Raw genomic sequence first — 17,942 nt, 5'->3', positions numbered from 1 at the left:
TTCAGGGGGAACGTTGGGATTTGGCCATAATAATCATGACTGACAGGTGCCTTCTAGTCTGATCGTTTCCTTATAGTTTGGCCCCGCCCCCTCAGCTGTTGATGACTTCCGGTTCCGGTTCTTCTCCGTCCATCAGAAGGAGGAAGATGGCGTCGGCCCAGTCCGACAGAGAGCCTCCGTCTGTTCTGTGTTCAGAGGTCCTCAACTTCTCCGCTAAAGACACCGCGTCGGTAAGGGTTAGTTAGTGGTTAGTTAGCGGTTAGTTAACCCTCACCTGTCACTTGTCACTGCGTCACGAGCTCTCACGTGCTCAACGCTTTCTGCCTAATCTGCTACACGGAGCTAATGCTAATGCTAAAGCTAATGCTCGGAGTGATCTGTAAAACATCTGGATGAGGAACAGCTGCTGTGTCAGCGCGAGCCAACAGCGTCAACATAACATCTGCTTTGTGTGACGTTGATTTCATGTTTATTTCACGTTAGAACGTCTGTAAACAGGTGTTAGCTTCATGCTCTGAGTCCAGCTACATTTAGTGGAGTACAGGAGTAACGTTCACCACAGTAGAGCAGCTCTCCTTACACCAGAGGATCGGCGGTTCGATCCCTGGCTGTGCCTGTGCTGGTTGTGTGAATGTTAGTTGATGTGCAGGTGTTACCATGATGGTAGCTCCTCCCATCAACGGTAGCTCCTCCCATCAATGTGTGAATGATGACATGTCTTGTTAAAGAGCTCAGAGTGGTCAGAAGACTAAAAATGAGAAACAAGTATACAGTTCATTTACACTCTCTCTCTCTCTCTTTCTTTCTTTCTTTCTTTCTTTCTTTCTTTCTTTCTTTCTTTCTTTCTTTCTTTCTCTCTCTCTCTCCTCCTCTCTTTTCTTAAATCTTTCTTCATACTTTGCTGTGTGATTGAGTTGTGGTGGTTTGAGGTTGTTTTCGGTGTACTTTGGTGTTTTTGGCGGACAGAGAACCGTGTATCTTGTCGGGATGGCGTCCATGTCTTTGAGGCGTGTGTCCCGGTGGAGGTTCTCCTGCTGTGGAGACCGTGTGGGACACGCTAACCTGTCCTCTGCCTCCAGGATGAACAGAGCTGTGCTGGTGTTTCTGAAAGAGGAGCGTTTTGTGGCGGAGTTAATATCGAGCGGCGTCTCGCTGAACGGCGTGTTTCTGCAGGTTTCCCCGCTCGCAGTGCCTCCACCCGGGTCACCGTCTCCGGTGTTCCCCCGTTCATCCCCAACCAGGTGTTGGAGCGAGAGCTGCAGCGCTTCGGGAAGCTGGCGAGCAGCTTCAGGACTGTGGGTCTGAAGCATGTCCAGTCCTTCAGGAGACAGGATGTTCCTCACCTGTCCCTCACAGACGCTGCAGGTCTCCTTCAGGGTGAAACACGGGGAGGGACGCTACATGGTGCACGCTAGCACAGGTAGCATCAGGTGCTCTGAGTGTGGGGCTGTGGGCACCCCGAGCCGGGGGCCGTACCGGCGGAGGAGCGAGAACACACCGGAGCTCTGCGGGGGGGCGACGACCCCGACAGGACGGGGAACAGAGAGATGATTCAGGCGGAGATACAATTATTGATGAGGACTCAGCTGCTCTGAGTCTCACAACAGAGGAAAGGAAAGGAGCAGAGGAAAGGAAAGTAGTGGAGGAAGCACTGACAGCAGGAGCAGAGGACGCTATGAGGGAGAGTGGAGGAGGCAGCAGTAACGGGCCGGTAGTCAGGCTGCTGGTCCAGAGGAGAGTGGGGGGGCTGCTGTGGAGGAGGAGATGGACTCTGTAGACCTGTACAGGCTGGAGGACATTAATAAGTTCCTGGATGAAACGTTCGGAAAATCTGTAGACGTTTCAGAGTATTTTCCAGATGCAGAAAAGTTTATTAAGTGTTTTGACATGACAGAGATTGGTTGGTGAGGATGATTTAGAGGAAAGGAAACGTTTCCGTCTAAAGAAGCTCAAGAAGAGAGATGAAGGGATGAAGGTTCCTCAGAGGTGAAGAACCTCTGAGTGAGTCTGATGGAGGTGACTCTTTGTGTTGCTGGTTCTTTGTCTACAGCAGCGCTCTGGTTCTCCTCAGTGCACACGGTGAGGGTTGCTGTTTAACATGATGAGGTCACAGGAACGGCTGCTACCTCAGCTCTCCTGCAGGGGGAGGAGGGGGGACAGGGTCTGGTGGTCCAGCTTGGGCTGCCATGGACTGATGCTGCCTGTGTGCTGCTGAGGAGACAAACACCTGTTCCTGCTTCAGCCCCAGAGGTTCTACCTGGTCCCACACCGTCTACCGGTCCGTCTTACAGGCGTGGGGGGTCTTCACAGTCCCTCAGAGAGCTGTGAGGACACCGCTGATCAGCATCCGGTCCAGCAGGCTGCTGCTCAGGCTGCTGGAGGAGGTCTGCGCCAGAGGAGGAGACCGAACACCATGTGACCAACGGGACGATGGAGGAGCGAGGGGGTCCAGGTGGATCCTCCCCAAGGGGCTGGTGGTGGTCCCGGTGTAGACCTCCTGTGGACTAACGGACACAGACTGACAAAGAACACTTTTTTTTTTGCATGAATTAGTTTTGTTGTAGTTTTTGATAAACTGTAAACGTAACTTAATAAGAAATAAAGATACCTTTAAACCTCTCTCCTCCTCCTCTCCCCTCTCTCCTCCTCCTCTCCCCTCTCTCCTCCTCCTCTCCTCTCTCCTTGTCCTCCTCTCCTCTCTCCTTGTCCTCCTCTCCCCTCTTTCTCCTCCTCTCCTCTCTCCTTGTCCTCCTCTCCCCTCTTTCTCCTCCTCTCCTCTCTCCTTGTCCTCCTCTCCCCTCTTTCTCCTCCTCTCCTCTCTCCTTGTCCTCCTCAGCGATGGCTGTCAGCAGCCGACCTGCAGCAGGAGGTGTACCGTCACCTGTCTGTGTATGTACCCAGAATCCTTTGCGTTGGTCCCAGTGGAGTAAGCAGCCGAGAGGAGCAGAAGGAGGAGCAGAAGGAGGATCTGGCCTCTCAGCTGCTCCTCCTGGCTCCTCTAGAGTGGCTCCTGTTGGATGAGGAGCCGGCTTCAGGTCTGAACCTCCTGCAGGAGAACAACCAGCCGTCACCTCTGTGTGGCCACGTGTTCAAGGTGGGAGAGCCCACCTACTCCTGCAGGTAATACACACGTTATACACACTATACACATTATATACACATTATATACACATTATACACATTATACACACTCTAGACCAGTGGCGGGCCGTGCGTGTTCTACCTGGGCCTTCACTGCTGTCCTGCAGTTGAACCACCTCCTAATAACCTCATGATGACGCCAGACATGTGTTTCTAGGGTGAAACAACACACGTATTGGTATTAAAGCGTTCGTACGAGGCTTATGAACCCAACAATACGTGTGAATAATACTCGTGCATTTGGAAAATGCAGAAGCTTAAATTGTGGGAAATATAATGTTTTCTGTGCTGATGTAGGAGACAACGGGCTGTGACCTCTGAACCAGGAACACAAAAACACAACAAAAAACAGCTGAGAGGCTACGCTAAACTAGCTTAACGGGAAAACAGCAGCAACACGCATTCTGCTGCACACTGGAGGACATTCAAACAAACACAGCTGACTTACCAAACGCTGATCACTTAAAGACAAACTCCATCCTCCTTTCTTTGTTGACAGAGTTTAATCTCACGGTTAAATCCCAACTCACTAATCCGTTTCTCCTCCTTCAGACATTGAGTGTTAAAAAACAAAGATAGGTAAAAATAATAATAATCTACACCAAGCTAAATGTCATCATTTCTTCCATATCTTTCAATGTGAACTCTCACTACTATGACTAAGCCTCTGATGCTACTTTAAGTTTCATTTTCCGATAGTCACGTGCTCGTCTACTGACCAATCACAGCGCACGCTGCACCTCACTGCAGAGCTGCTGCTGAAAACTGAGCTGTGTGTTAATGCTGACGTAGCTGTAGGCCAGCTAGCAGCTCTGACACGTCAAAGAATACGCCCAACATGTCAAACTAAAGATCTGATTGGTTGAACACTATGACGATCAACAACATCGTCCCCATTCACTTAACCTGCACATGGATTCACTGGTGAGTCTGCAGGCCTGGGGCCTCTCTTCTACCTAGAGACACAGAGGTGAACTCTGATTGGATCAAAGCTCTACTTAAAACAAGCTGCACTGAAGCAGAGCAGCTGAGGAGCACAGTAGCTGTGCAATGAGAACATAAGATAATGAGACAATATTTATATAAATTATGATACATGTAGTGTATTTAAGACACATTATTAAATTATAAAATAGCTCTAACTTTGTGATTCTGTTTAGAACAGCAGAGAAGGCTTTGAGGCCCTGACGGCCACCACTGCTATATATACATTATATACACACTATACACATTATATACACACTATGCACAGGCAGTATACATTATGTTCAGGTATTAAATAACGTGTGTGTGTGTGTGTGTGTGTGTGTGTGTGTGTGTGTGTGTGTGTGTGTGTGTGTGTGTGTAGAGAGTGTGCAGCTGATCCTACTTGTGTTCTGTGCATGAAGTGTTTTCTGGAGAGTATTCACAAAGAACATCGATACAGGGTGAGTACACACACACACACACACATATATATGTATGTGTGTATTATTTCCATCACATATATATATATATATATATATATATATGTGTGTATATATATATATATATATATATATATATACACACACATCTTCTCTAGATGACTACTTCAGGAGGAGGAGGGTTCTGTGATTGTGGAGATGCTGAAGCCTGGAAGAAAGGTTCTTACTGCCAGAAACACAAACCTAACAACAGAGACACTGAGGAGGTGAGACAGCCTGTCTGTCTGTATAACGCGTCCCGTCTGTCTCTCTACCTGTCTGTCTGTCTGTATAACGCGTCCCGTCTGTCTACAGGACCCTGTCTCTGTGCTTCCTGCTGACATGGTCGCTCGTAGTTTCAGCATCTTCTCGATCCTCCTGAGGTACGCTGTGGACATGCTGACCTGGGACCAGGAGGACCAGCTACCTGCAGGACTGGAGCCACCGTACGCACACACACACACCTAGACACACACACACACCTAGACACACACACAGACAGACAGACAGACAGACAGACAGACAGACAGACAGACAGACAGACAGACAGACAGACAGACACTCTCTCTCTCTCTCACAATGTGGTTGTAATAATGTGAGCAGCCTGTAGGGTGCACTAACGGCTCTCTACACTGTTAATCATACTGTTATAATGACACTTCCTGTGTGTGTGTGTGTGTGTGTGTACAGGCACAGAGAAGACACCTACTACTGCATGTTGTTTAATGATGAAGTCCACACCTATGAACAGGTGATCTACACGCTACAGAAAGCCGTCAACTGCAGCCAGAAAGAAGCTGTCAGCTTCGCCACCACCGTGGACCGAGACGTCAGTACACACACACACACACACACACACACACACACACACACACACACACACACACACACACATATATGTACACTCATCATATAGTGTACTTCACACATTTACCCGTTGGTCACATGTTCAGTCAGAGAGCAGCACCGAGTTAGAACACATGGCGAGGATGTGTTATGATGCCATATGTTCTAAGGGGTGTGTGTGTGTGTGTGTGTGTGTGTGTGTGTGTGTTGTTTGCAGGGCAGGAAGTCTGTTCGATATGGAGACTTCCAGTTCTGTGACCAGGCCAAGTCTGTTATAGTGGTGAGTGTGTGCCTTCCACATGAAGGAGGTGACTGTGCTTTAATAAACCACTTCACGTGTGTGTGTGTGTGTGTGTGTGTGTGTGTGTGTGTGTGTGTGTGTGTGTGTGTGTGTGTGTGTGTGTGTGTGTGTGTGTGTGTGTGTGTGTGTGTGTCCACCACAGAGGAACACCAGCCGTCAGTCCAAACCTCTCCGGGTTCAGGTGATGCACTCGTCTGTTGTTGCTCATCAGTGTTTTGCTCTGAGGGCTCTCAGCTGGTTGGGTCAGATCATTCAGTACTCTGGTGAGTCTGGCATTCATTACCCACAATCCTTCACTGTGTGTGCGTGTGATGCGAGTGTGTCTCTGTTGTGCTTCAGACGGCCTGAGGAGGATCCTGTGTGAGGTCGGTCTGCAGAAAGGTCCAGAAGGAGAGTACTCGTCTCTGGTGGACAAGCTGATGCTCAACGACTCCAAGATGTGGAAAGGTGAGTACGTATATACTACTACGAGTATATAGAAGTAGTATATATCTTCCACTGTGACGGCCCTGCCTCTAAGCAGATCAGCTGATGCAGAGCAGCTGGTCCTGGAGCTCTTAGGGCAGGGGTGTCAAACTCAAGGCCCGCGGGCCGGATCGGCCCGCAACGTCATTTTATGTGGTCCGCGAATCCGCCAGCACAAAGAAAGATATCCTCATTGTCCACATTATGAGATATAAAGTCATAATGCTGAGATACTTAAACACAGTCATAGAGCAGCTCTGTGGCTGTGACTCTACATGTAACATGTACATGTATCGTGAGTACACTGAAGACTTTAAACGTGTCCTCACAACACATGAAATACTTGAGCTGGATCGTGTAAACACACCCTTGAAAGGATTTTAAGCTTTGAACAAAGTTATTGTAATAACTTGTTTGATATTTGTCTTTGCTGTTTTCTTTATAGTGTGATAGAGTAATGTGGGTTTAACCCTAAATTAAAATGATTTAAGTTATAATAATAGAAATGTGCTTAAATATATTTTTACATTTATATAACTGCATGTACAATATTTTACTTGAATAAAAGATAATCAAATGCAGAGACAGTTATTTACCGATATGTGAGGAGAAGTGATATTTAACCGGCCCTCTGAGGACGACCGTGATGCTGATGTGACCCAGAGTGAAGAGGAGTCAGAGGAGTCAGAGGAGTCAGAGGAGTCAGAGGAGTCAGAGGAGTCAGAGGAGTCAGAGGAGTCAGAGGAGTCAGAGGAGTCAGAGGAGTTAGAGAATAAAGCTCTGCTCCACTGCTGCTCTGCACGCCTCTCTCTCCTGTGTGTGTGTGTGTGTGTGTGGAGTGATCTCTCTCTCTCTCTCCTGTGTGCGTGGAGTGATCTCTCTCTCTCTCTCCTGTGTGTGGAGTGATCTCTCTCTCTCTCTCCTGTGTGTGTGTGTGGAGTGATCTCTCTCTCTCTCTCCTGTGTGTGTGGAGTGATCTCTCTCTCTCTCTCTCCTGTGTGTGTGGAGTGATCTCTCTCTCTCTCTCTCCTGTGTGTGGAGTGATCTCTCTCTCTCTCTCCTGTGTGTGTGGAGTGATCTCTCTCTCTCTCTCCTGTGTGTGGAGTGATCTCTCTCTCTCTCTCCTGTGTGTGTGGAGTGATCTCTCTCTCTCTCTCCTGTGTGTGTGGAGTGATCTCTCTCTCTCTCTCTCCTGTGTGTGTGGAGTGATCTCTCTCTCTCTCTCTCCTGTGTGTGTGGAGTGATCTCTCTCTCTCTCTCTCTCCTGTGTGTGTGTGTGTGTGTGTGTGTGTGGAGTGATCTCTCTCTCTCTCTCCTGTGTGTGTGGAGTGATCTCTCTCTCTCTCTCCTGTGTGTGTGGAGTGATCTCTCTCTCTCTCTCTCCTGTGTGTGTGGAGTGATCTCTCTCTCTCTCTCTCCTGTGTGTGTGGAGTGATCTCTCTCTCTCTCTCTCTCCTGTGTGTGTGTGTGTGTGTGTGTGTGTGGAGTGATCTCTGCCAGTGGCTGCCCGGTTATACTTTGGTTTTGGTCTTTTGTTTCTAACACCCCACACTTCATCACACACACATTCACGTTTACATTACTGATGTTACTGACACTTCACATAGGCACTATTTCTTCAGTTAGTTATAATAAATACTTTAATTTACCATCATCCCTTGTGTCCTTTCCATATTTGTCATAGCCTAGGAGCTGGGTTATTACTCTACGTATATACATAGTATATACTATACTACGTAGTATAGTATATACATAGTATATACTACGTTTATACTGTGTAGATGTAACAGATGTGTGTTGAGGTAACAGATGTGTTGTGTCTCTGTAGGAGCGAGGAACATCTACCACCAGCTGCTCATGAACAGTCTGCTCATGGACTTCAGATACAAGAAGATCTTTGCTATCCAGTTCGCCAAGGTAACGCACTAATACACAAACACGGTAACGCACTAATACACAAACACGGTAACGCACTAATACACAAACACGGTAACGCACTAATACACAAACACGGTAACGCACTAATAGACTCGCACGGTAACGCACTAATACACTCGCACGGTAACGCACTAATACACAAACACGGTAACGCACTAATACACAAACACGGTAACGCACTAATACACAAACACGGTAACGCACTAATACACAAACACGGTAACGCACTAATACACAAACACGGTAACGCACTAATACACAAACACGGTAACGCACTAATACACAAACACGGTAACGCACTAATACACAAACACGGTAACGCACTAATACACAAACACGGTAACGCACTAATACACAAACACGGTAACGCACTAATAGACTCGCACGGTAACGCACTAATACACTCGCACGGTAACACACTAATACACTCGCACGGTAACGCACTAATACACAAACACGGTAACGCACTAATACACTTGCACGGTAACGCACTAATACACTCGCACGGTAACGCACTAATACACAAACACGGTAACGCACTAATACACTCGCACGGTAACGCACTAATACACTCGCACGGTAACGCACTAATACACTCGCACGGTAGCGCACTAATACACTCGCACGGTAACGCACTAATACACAAAAACAGGAACACACTAATACACAAACACGGTAACGCACTAATACACAAGCACGGTAACGCACTAATACACTCGCACGGTAACGCACTAATACACAAAAACAGGAACACACTAATACACAAACACGGTAACGCACTAATACACAAGCACGGTAACGCACTAATACACTCGCACGGTAACGCACTAATACACAAAAACAGGAACACACTAATACACAAACACGGTAACGCACTAATACACAAAAACAGGAACACACTAATACACAGACACAACTAATCAGCTGTTTGTGTTGAACACCGTTTGAACTTCCAATCTTTCTTGGGTGGGCCGGAAATAAATAAAATAAAGAACATTATATAATATCAGTAATAATAAAACGGTAATACACACATTAATCCTACATCCTCCAAAGCTGCTACTAAAAACACTCAACTCTGATGAAACAGTCACATGATCTGAAGCTGAAGCACCTCGTCTGTTTCTAAACATCGTTTATACAGCTGAGACCTGAGGTCTGAGGACAGCTATCTACTGGTTATCTGGTTTAACTAACCCTGACCCTGGTTATCTGGTTTAACTAACCCTGACCCTGGTTATCTGGTTTAACTAACCCTGACCCTGGTTATCTGGTTTAACTAACCCTGACCCTGGTTATCTGGTTTAACTAACCCTGGTTATCTGGTTTAACTAACCCTGACCCTGGTTATCTGGTTTAACTAACCCTGACCCTGGTTATCTGGTTTAACTAACCCTGACCCTGGTTATCTGGTTTAACTAACCCTGACCCTGGTTATCTGGTTTAACTAACCCTGACCCTGGTTATCTGGTTTAACTAACCCTGACCCTGGTTATCTGGTTTAACTAACCCTGACCCTGGTTATCTGGTTTAACTAACCCTGACCCTGGTTATCTGGTTTAACTAACCCTGACCCTGGTTATCTGGTTTAACTAACCCTGACCCTGGTTATCTGGTTTAACTAACCCTGACCCTGGTTATCTGGTTTAACTAACCCTGACCCTGGTTATCTGGTTTAACTAACCCTGACCCTGGTTATCTGGTTTAACTAACCCTGACCCTGGTTATCTGGGGTGGGCAAACCCTTTGGCTCAGGGTCCACATTGACTTTTAAAATGTGACAGACGGGCCAGTAGCAGATGGATTTGTGCGAACTAATATAAATTACAAGTAAAAGCCATTAACTAAAAAGTCAAGAAAACTTTCATTTAATTCAGTGGAACTGTGTTGTTAGTCACTCTTTTTTTGCCAGTGCATCAAAGTTTGGTGTCCGTTTGGTTGTGTTCTCAGGACAGATGTGAGTTGTTCATCAGTTCACTGTGACGTGATTTGTTGGTGTTCATCACGCTGAACGTCTGCTCACACACGTAGGTAGAGCCAAACAACAGCAGCATCCTCTGTGCATCCTCCTGATGCTCAGTGAAGCATCAAACTCGTCCACTTTAAGGGAGTTGAACTTCGTTTCAAATCAAAAACGATCTCCGTCCACACAGCGTTTCAGCATCGTTTTAGAAATGATCTCCGTCCAGACAAACGCCTGAAAACGAACATCACGTGACTCTTCGTGTACACTGGGCATCAGATTGGTTGCTTAGTTAAACAAAATACGACAGAGTAATAAAGTCTTCAATAATGAAAGGTCGTGTTTGATACTTAAGATCTTTAAAATCTTCCTCTATGAACTCAAACACACATTTAGTGGGAAGTTTTATTTTTCAGACTTAACGTTAGTTTCAGCGCTGCAGGTCTTTAAAATCAACACTTACACATAAAGGTTTACTAAAGTGGTGTTTCTACTGATTCATCCTCGTTAATAGAACTTCACAGTGAAGTGGTGTTTCTACTGATTCATCCTCGTTAATAGAACTTCACAGTGAAGTGGTGTTTCTACTGATTCATCCTCGTTAATAGATTATCACCGGTGTAGCTCTAAAGCAGCAGCGACCTCTGTCGCCCTCTAGAACTACAGACGCCTCCAGACAGATTTTATGGAGGACGACCACGAGCGAGTGGTGTCAGTGACCTCACTGTCTGTTCAGCTCTTCACCGTCCCGACCATGGTGAGTCCTCCTCCTCCTTCTCCTCCTCCACACACCTGTCTCTCTCTCTCTCTGCCTGTCTCCCCCTCCCTGCTGGTAGAAGTATGAACGCCTTCAGAGCGACTACGTGACGGACGACCACGACCGTGAGTTCTCCATCACTGACCTGTCAGTGCAAATGTTCACCGTCCCGTCGCTGGTGAGTTCAGTGAGAAGTAGAAGTTCCTGTTCCTCGTGTTCATCAGTGAACAGAGAAGCTTCTTTTAACAAATCCATCCTGTTTTTGTTTTTACAGTGTTTTGTTTTCATTTATTCATTTTAATCATCCTGTTGCATGATAATCAGATATTATTCACTCAGGCTGTTGAAATGAAACCTGTGTGTTTTTTAAGGCCCGGATGCTGATGGTGGAGGAAGACCTGATGACGACCATCATCAGGACTTTTGTAGATCACCTCCGCCACCGAGACCTGCAGGGACGCTTCCAGTTTGACCGCTACACTGCCCAGCAGGCCTTCAAGTTCGGACGAGTCCAGAGCCTCATCGGAGACCTCAAGTTAGGACCACTTATACCCCAGTTCATAAACCAGTTATACACCAGTCCTATCCCATAATAGACCAGTTATACACCAGTCGTATCCCATAATAGACCAGTTCCCTCTTCACGCGTCTACAGGTACGTCCTCATCAGTCGACCTTCTGAGTGGAGCGATCAGCTCAGACTGAAGTTTCAAGAAGGTCTGGATGCTTTTCTGGAGCTGCTCAAGTGTATGCAGGTAACCTGTCTGTCTGTCTGGACCCGTCTGTCTGAACCCGTCTCTCTTGGTCTCTGACCCTGTCTGTCTGTCTCAGGGTATGGACCCGGTGGTGAGACAGGTGGGGCAGCACATAGAGATGGAGCCTGAGTGGGAGGCAGCGTTCACTCTGCAGATGAAACTGACTCACATCATCTCCATGATCCAGGAGTGGTGCTCCACTGATGTGAGACTGTACTACTACTAGATTCAAGTACTACATATACTGCATACTACTACATATTACGGGGCGACCGTGGCTCTCTGGGTAGAGAGGGTCGTCCGGTAACCGCAAGGTCGGCAGTTTGATCCTCGGCTGCTACGTGTCCCTGAGCCAGACCCTGAACCCTAACGGCTCCCTGCTCTGCTCCCTACATACAGGGACACATGTCCCCACTGCGGCACTAATAAGGGATTTAAAATAAATAAATATTGTGTAATTGTGCGTATTTCACTTATATATGACTGTTTTGTTATATATAGGAGCGCGTGCTGATCGAAGCCTACAGGAAGTGTCTGAGCGCGCTCAGTCACTGTCACAGTGGCCTTCCAGACGGGGAGCAGCCAATCAGCTTGAGTGTGGCGGGTCACTGTGTGGAGACGTTCAGGTACCAGGTGTCTCAGGACAAAGTGTCCATACACCTCCCAGTCTGCAGACTGCTGGCAGGTAAACGCACGGTAACACACACAGAAACACACTGTAACACACACAGAAACACATGTAACACACACAGAAACACACTGTAACACACACAGAAACACATGTAACACACACAGAAACACACTGTAACACACACACTTGGACGACCGTGGCTCACTGGGTAGAGAGGGTAACCGCAAGGTCGGCGCTTTGATCCTTGGCTGCTACGTGTCCCTGAGCCAGACCCTGAACCCCTAACTGCTCCCTGAGCCAGACCCTGAACCCCTAACTGCTCCCTGAGCACTCCCTATACAGGGACGGGTCAAAGGCAGAGACAAATGTCCCCTTCTGGGATGAATATAGTAAAATAAGATAAAAAAATAAATAATAATAAAACAAATACTGTAACACACACTGTAACACATGTAACACACACAGAAACACACTGTAACACACACAGAAACACATGTAACACACACAGAAACACACTGTAACACACACAGAAACACATGTAACACACAGAAACACATGTAACACACACAGAAACACACTGTAACACACACAGAAACACATGTAACACACACAGAAACACACTGTAACACACACAGAAACACACTGTAACACACACAGAAACACATGTAACACACAGAAACACACTGTAACACATGTAACACACTGTAACACATGTAACACACACAGAAACACACTGTAACACACACAGAAACACATGTAACACACACAGAAACACACTGTAACACACACAGAAACACATGTAACACACAGAAACACACTGTAACACACACAGAAACACATGTAACACACAGAAACACATGTAACACACACAGAAACACATGTAACACACAGAAACACACTGTAACACACACAGAAACACATGTAACACACAGAAACACACTGTAACACACACAGAAACACATGTAACACACAGAAACACATGTAACACACACAGAAACACACTGTAACACACACAGAAACACATGTAACACACACAGAAACACACTGTAACACACACAGAAACACATGTAACACACACAGAAACACACTGTAACACACACAGAAACACATGTAACACACACAGAAACACATGTAACACACACAGAAACACATGTAACACACACAGAAACACATGTAACACACACAGAAACACACTGTAACACACACAGAAACACATGTAACACACACAGAAACACATGTAACACACACAGAAACACATGTAACACACACAGAAACACACTGTAACACACACAGAAACACATGTAACACACACAGAAACACATGTAACACACACAGAAACACATGTAACACACACATGTCTTTGATCTTTTCCGCAGGTCTTCATGTTCTTTTCAGTAGAACAGAAGTTGCATCTCGTTTCCCTGAACAACTTCCTCTGGTCAGTAACCCGTCTGTCTGTGTTCAGTAAAAACTTAAGCTGACCTGATAGAAATGATTCAGAATATAATGTGATTCATGTTTTTCTTATCAAATCTAACAGCTGGTTCTTTATTTATTTAGTTGTAATATCTCAGCTGAAAGCTTCTCATGTTCAGTTGTAAATAATTAAAGCTCATTAGAGCTGTGTGTGTGTGTGTGTGTGTGTGTGTGTGTGTGTGTGTGTGTGTGTGTGTGTGTGTGTGTGTGTGTGTGTGTGTGTGTGTGTGTGTGTGTGTGTGTGTGTGTGTGTGTGTGTGTGTGTGTGTGTGCGTGTGTGCTCTCAGGGGGAACTCAGCCCACCCCTCCTGATCGAACTCCCCCTCCGCTGTCTGGTGCTCTGTGCCCAGGTGCATGCTGGGATGTGGAGGAGGAACGGCTTCTCCCTGATCAACCAGGTTAGTCAATAACGCCTGAGGTAGCATGTCACGTTTATCCTTAATACTACTAATAAGAATATGATCATCATAACATTAAAATATGAATGATTACAAACCAGGTACGACTCGTCACAGTGGACACCTGTGTCCTTTTTCAATTCAATCTATTTATTTATCACTAAACATATTATTATAGAACAGAAACTAATACAATGCTTTTAACGTTGTTCAAAATACCCTTTCTCAACTGAAGGTTTAATACAAAAAATACAAAAATGTATCTATGTGTTAAGTGTTTTTTATCCATTCCATTGAAAGCCTTTGATGTTCTCTCTGCTCTTCATGATTTATGAATGAAGTTGTCTTTGTGTGTTTCAGATTTATTATTATCACAACGTCAAGTGCAGAGTGGAGATGTTCGACAAGGACATCGTCATGCTGCAGGTACAAACACATTCTACTCTGCTTGGCTGGACAATTAGACAGAAAAATACGACCTCTGTTTGTTGCTATGTGTATTTTCTGTCTTCACAGGCGGGGGCGTCCATGATGGATCCAAATCACTTCCTGATGATCGTTCTGAGTCGATTCGAACTCTTTCACATTTTCAGCGCCGCAGACAGCAGGAAGAGATACAGAGAGGCTAACAAGGTCAGTACTACTGACACTACTGACTATAACAGACTGTAGGTAGAGATACAGACACTAACAAGGTCAGTACTACTGACACTACTGACTCTATAACAGACTGTAGGTAGAGATACAGACACTAACAAGGTCAGTACTACTGACACTACTGACTCTATAACAGACTAGGTAGAGATACAGACACTAACAGGGTCAGTACTACTGACACTACTGACTATAACAGACTGTGGGTAGAGATACAGAGGCTAACAAGGTCAGTACTACTGACACTACTGACTATAACAGACTGTGGGTAGAGATACAGACACTAACAAGGTCAGTACTACTGACACTACTGACTCTATAACAGACTAGGTAGAGATACAGACACTAACAGGGTCAGTACTACTGACACTACTGACTATAACAGACTGTAGGTAGAGATACAGACACTAACAAGGTCAGTACTACTGACACTACTGACTCTATAACAGACTGTAGGTAGAGATACAGACACTAACAAGGTCAGTACTACTGACACTACTGACTCTATAACAGACTGTGGGTAGAGATACAGACACTAACAAGGTCAGTACTACTGACACTACTGACTATAACAGACTGTGGGTAGAGATACAGACACTAACAAGGTCAGTACTACTGACACTACTGACTCTATAACAGACTAGGTAGAGATACAGACACTAACAAGGTCAGTACTACTGACACTACTGACTATAACAGACTGTAGGTAGAGATACAGACACTAACAAGGTCAGTACTACTGACACTACTGACTCTATAACAGACTAGGTAGAGATACAGACACTAACAAGGTCAGTACTACTGACACTACTGACTCTATAACAGACTAGGTAGAGATACAGACACTAACAAGGTCAGTACTACTGACACTACTGACTATAACAGACTGTAGGTAGAGATACAGACACTAACAAGGTCAGTACTACTGACACTACTGACTCTATAACAGACTAGGTAGAGATACAGACACTAACAAGGTCAGTACTACTGACTCTATAACAGACTAGGTAGAGATACAGACACTAACAAGGTCAGTACTGACACTACTGACCATCTGTCTCTGACAGGATGTGGTCCAGCAGAACAACACTCTGATCGAGGAGATGCTCCATCTCATCATCATGGTCGTCGGTGAGTCAACTTCATTTACAATCTCAATCTAAAGGATTCATGTGTAACTTTTCTGCCTTAAAATGTCAAAAGACGACTGGACATATAATATGTTTTGAGTTGTGTGTCTGTGTTCGGTGGCCTGAGGACACAAACGTCTCTTCTGGTTTTGGTTACCATTTGGTTACCATGGTGACATGTTAAACTGGTAGAAGAGGTCAGCTGATCTGTCCCCTTTAGATGAGCTGTGATCAATCAGATTAATATTGTGTGTGTGTGTGTGTGTGTGTGTGTGTGTGTGTGTGTGTGTGTGTGTGTGTGTGTGTGTGTGTGTGTGTGTGTGTGTGTGTGTGTGTGTGTGTGTACAGGTGAGCGCTACGTTTCAGGTGTCGGCCAGGTGGAGCTCTTTGATGAGGTCAGAAGAGAAATCATCCACCAGCTATCAATCAGACCAATGGCTCACAGCGAGCTGGTGAAGGCTCTGCCAGAGAATGTGAGACATCTACCTGTCTGTCTGTTTACCTGTCCTTCTGTTTACCTGTCTGTCTGTTTACCTGTCTGTCTGTTTACCTGTCTGTCTGTTTACCTGTCCTTCTGTTTACCTGTCTGTCTGTTTACCTGTCTGTCTGTTTACCTGTCCTTCTGTTTACCTGTCTGTCTGTTTACCTGTCCTTCTGTTTACCTGTCCTTCTGTTTACCTGTCTGTCTGTTTACCTGTCCTTCTGTTTACCTGTCTGTCTGTTTACCTGTCTGTCTGTTTACCTGTCCTTCTGTTTACCTGTCCTTCTGTTTACCTGTCTGTCTGTTTACCTGTCTGTCTGTTTACCTGTCCGTCTGTTTACCTGTCTGTCTGTTTACCTGTCTGTCTGTTTACCTGTCCTTCTGTTTACCTGTCTGTCTGTTTACCTGTCCTTCTGTTTACCTGTCTGTCTACCTGTCTGTCTGTTTACCTGTCCTTCTGTTTACCTGTCTGTCTGTTTACCTGTCCTTCTGTTTACCTGTCTGTCTGTTTACCTGTCCTTCTGTTTACCTGTCTGTCTGTTTACCTGTCTGTCTACCTGTCTGTCTGTTTACCTGTCCTTCTGTTTACCTGTCCTTCTGTTTACCTGTCTGTCTGTTTACCTGTCCTTCTGTTTACCTGTCCTTCTGTTTACCTGTCTGTCTGTTTACCTGTCCTTCTGTTTACCTGTCTGTCTGTTTACCTGTCTGTCTGTTTACCTGTCCTTCTGTTTACCTGTCCTTCTGTTTACCTGTCTGTCTGTTTACCTGTCTGTCTGTTTACCTGTCCGTCTGTTTACCTGTCTGTCTGTTTACCTGTCTGTCTGTTTACCTGTCCTTCTGTTTACCTGTCTGTCTGTTTACCTGTCCTTCTGTTTACCTGTCTGTCTACCTGTCTGTCTGTTTACCTGTCCTTCTGTTTACCTGTCTGTCTGTTTACCTGTCCTTCTGTTTACCTGTCTGTCTGTTTACCTGTCCTTCTGTTTACCTGTCCTTCTGTTTACCTGTCCTTCTGTTTACCTGTCCTTCTGTTTACCTGTCCTTCTGTTTACCTGTCTGTCTGTTTACCTACAAACAGTTCATGTGTCTTTTTTCTCTTCAGGGGAACAAGGAGACGGGTCTAGAAAGAGTCATCGACAGCGTCGCTTCATTCAAGTCAGTTTCATCAACACCACCAAGTTGAACACAAATCCACCTTAACAACCATCATTCCACCTTAAATACTAGTAGATCTAATATAGATCTATAGTAGATCTAATATTATCTAATATAGATCTATAGTATATCTAATATAGATCTGTAGTAGATCTGTAGTAGATCTAATATAGATCTATAGTAGATCTAATATAGATCTGTAGTATATCTAATATAGATCTGTAGTAGATCTAATATAGATCTATAGTAGATCTAATATAGATCTGTAGTAGAGCTAATATAGATCTATAGTATATCTAATATAGATCTATAGTAGATCTAATATAGATCTGTAGTAGATCTAATATAGATCTGTAGTAGATCTACTATAGTTATAGTATAGATCTCTAATATAGATCCACTGGGTCAA

General features: G+C 45.2%; 1 protein-coding gene across 1 annotated transcript in view; it reads left to right on the top strand.

Moving 5' to 3' along the window:
• The first annotated feature begins 138 nt into the window (after positions 1–138).
• The window catches only part of ubr2 (ubiquitin protein ligase E3 component n-recognin 2), a 38,126-nt gene continuing 20,322 nt past the window's right edge, over positions 139–17,942 (top strand). The window contains 23 exon segments of the mRNA XM_079168496.1: positions 139–230; positions 2,837–3,120; positions 4,490–4,568; positions 4,706–4,813; positions 4,902–5,032; positions 5,277–5,415; positions 5,650–5,712; positions 5,876–5,996; positions 6,073–6,180; positions 8,027–8,115; positions 10,758–10,936; positions 10,938–11,034; positions 11,228–11,391; positions 11,512–11,611; positions 11,688–11,816; positions 12,113–12,296; positions 13,619–13,680; positions 14,006–14,116; positions 14,477–14,542; positions 14,633–14,749; positions 15,838–15,901; positions 16,249–16,373; positions 17,481–17,533. Of these exon segments, the coding sequence (XP_079024622.1) occupies positions 147–230; positions 2,837–3,120; positions 4,490–4,568; positions 4,706–4,813; positions 4,902–5,032; positions 5,277–5,415; positions 5,650–5,712; positions 5,876–5,996; positions 6,073–6,180; positions 8,027–8,115; positions 10,758–10,936; positions 10,938–11,034; positions 11,228–11,391; positions 11,512–11,611; positions 11,688–11,816; positions 12,113–12,296; positions 13,619–13,680; positions 14,006–14,116; positions 14,477–14,542; positions 14,633–14,749; positions 15,838–15,901; positions 16,249–16,373; positions 17,481–17,533 (2,657 nt within the window). The 5' untranslated portion in view covers positions 139–146.

This window comes from Pholis gunnellus, assembly GCF_910591455.1.
Source record: "Pholis gunnellus genome assembly, chromosome: 11".
In the NCBI taxonomy this organism is placed as follows: domain Eukaryota; kingdom Metazoa; phylum Chordata; class Actinopteri; order Perciformes; family Pholidae; genus Pholis; species Pholis gunnellus.
Note: the sequence above shows the minus strand (reverse complement) of the source record. Positions and strands in the feature narration are given on the sequence as shown.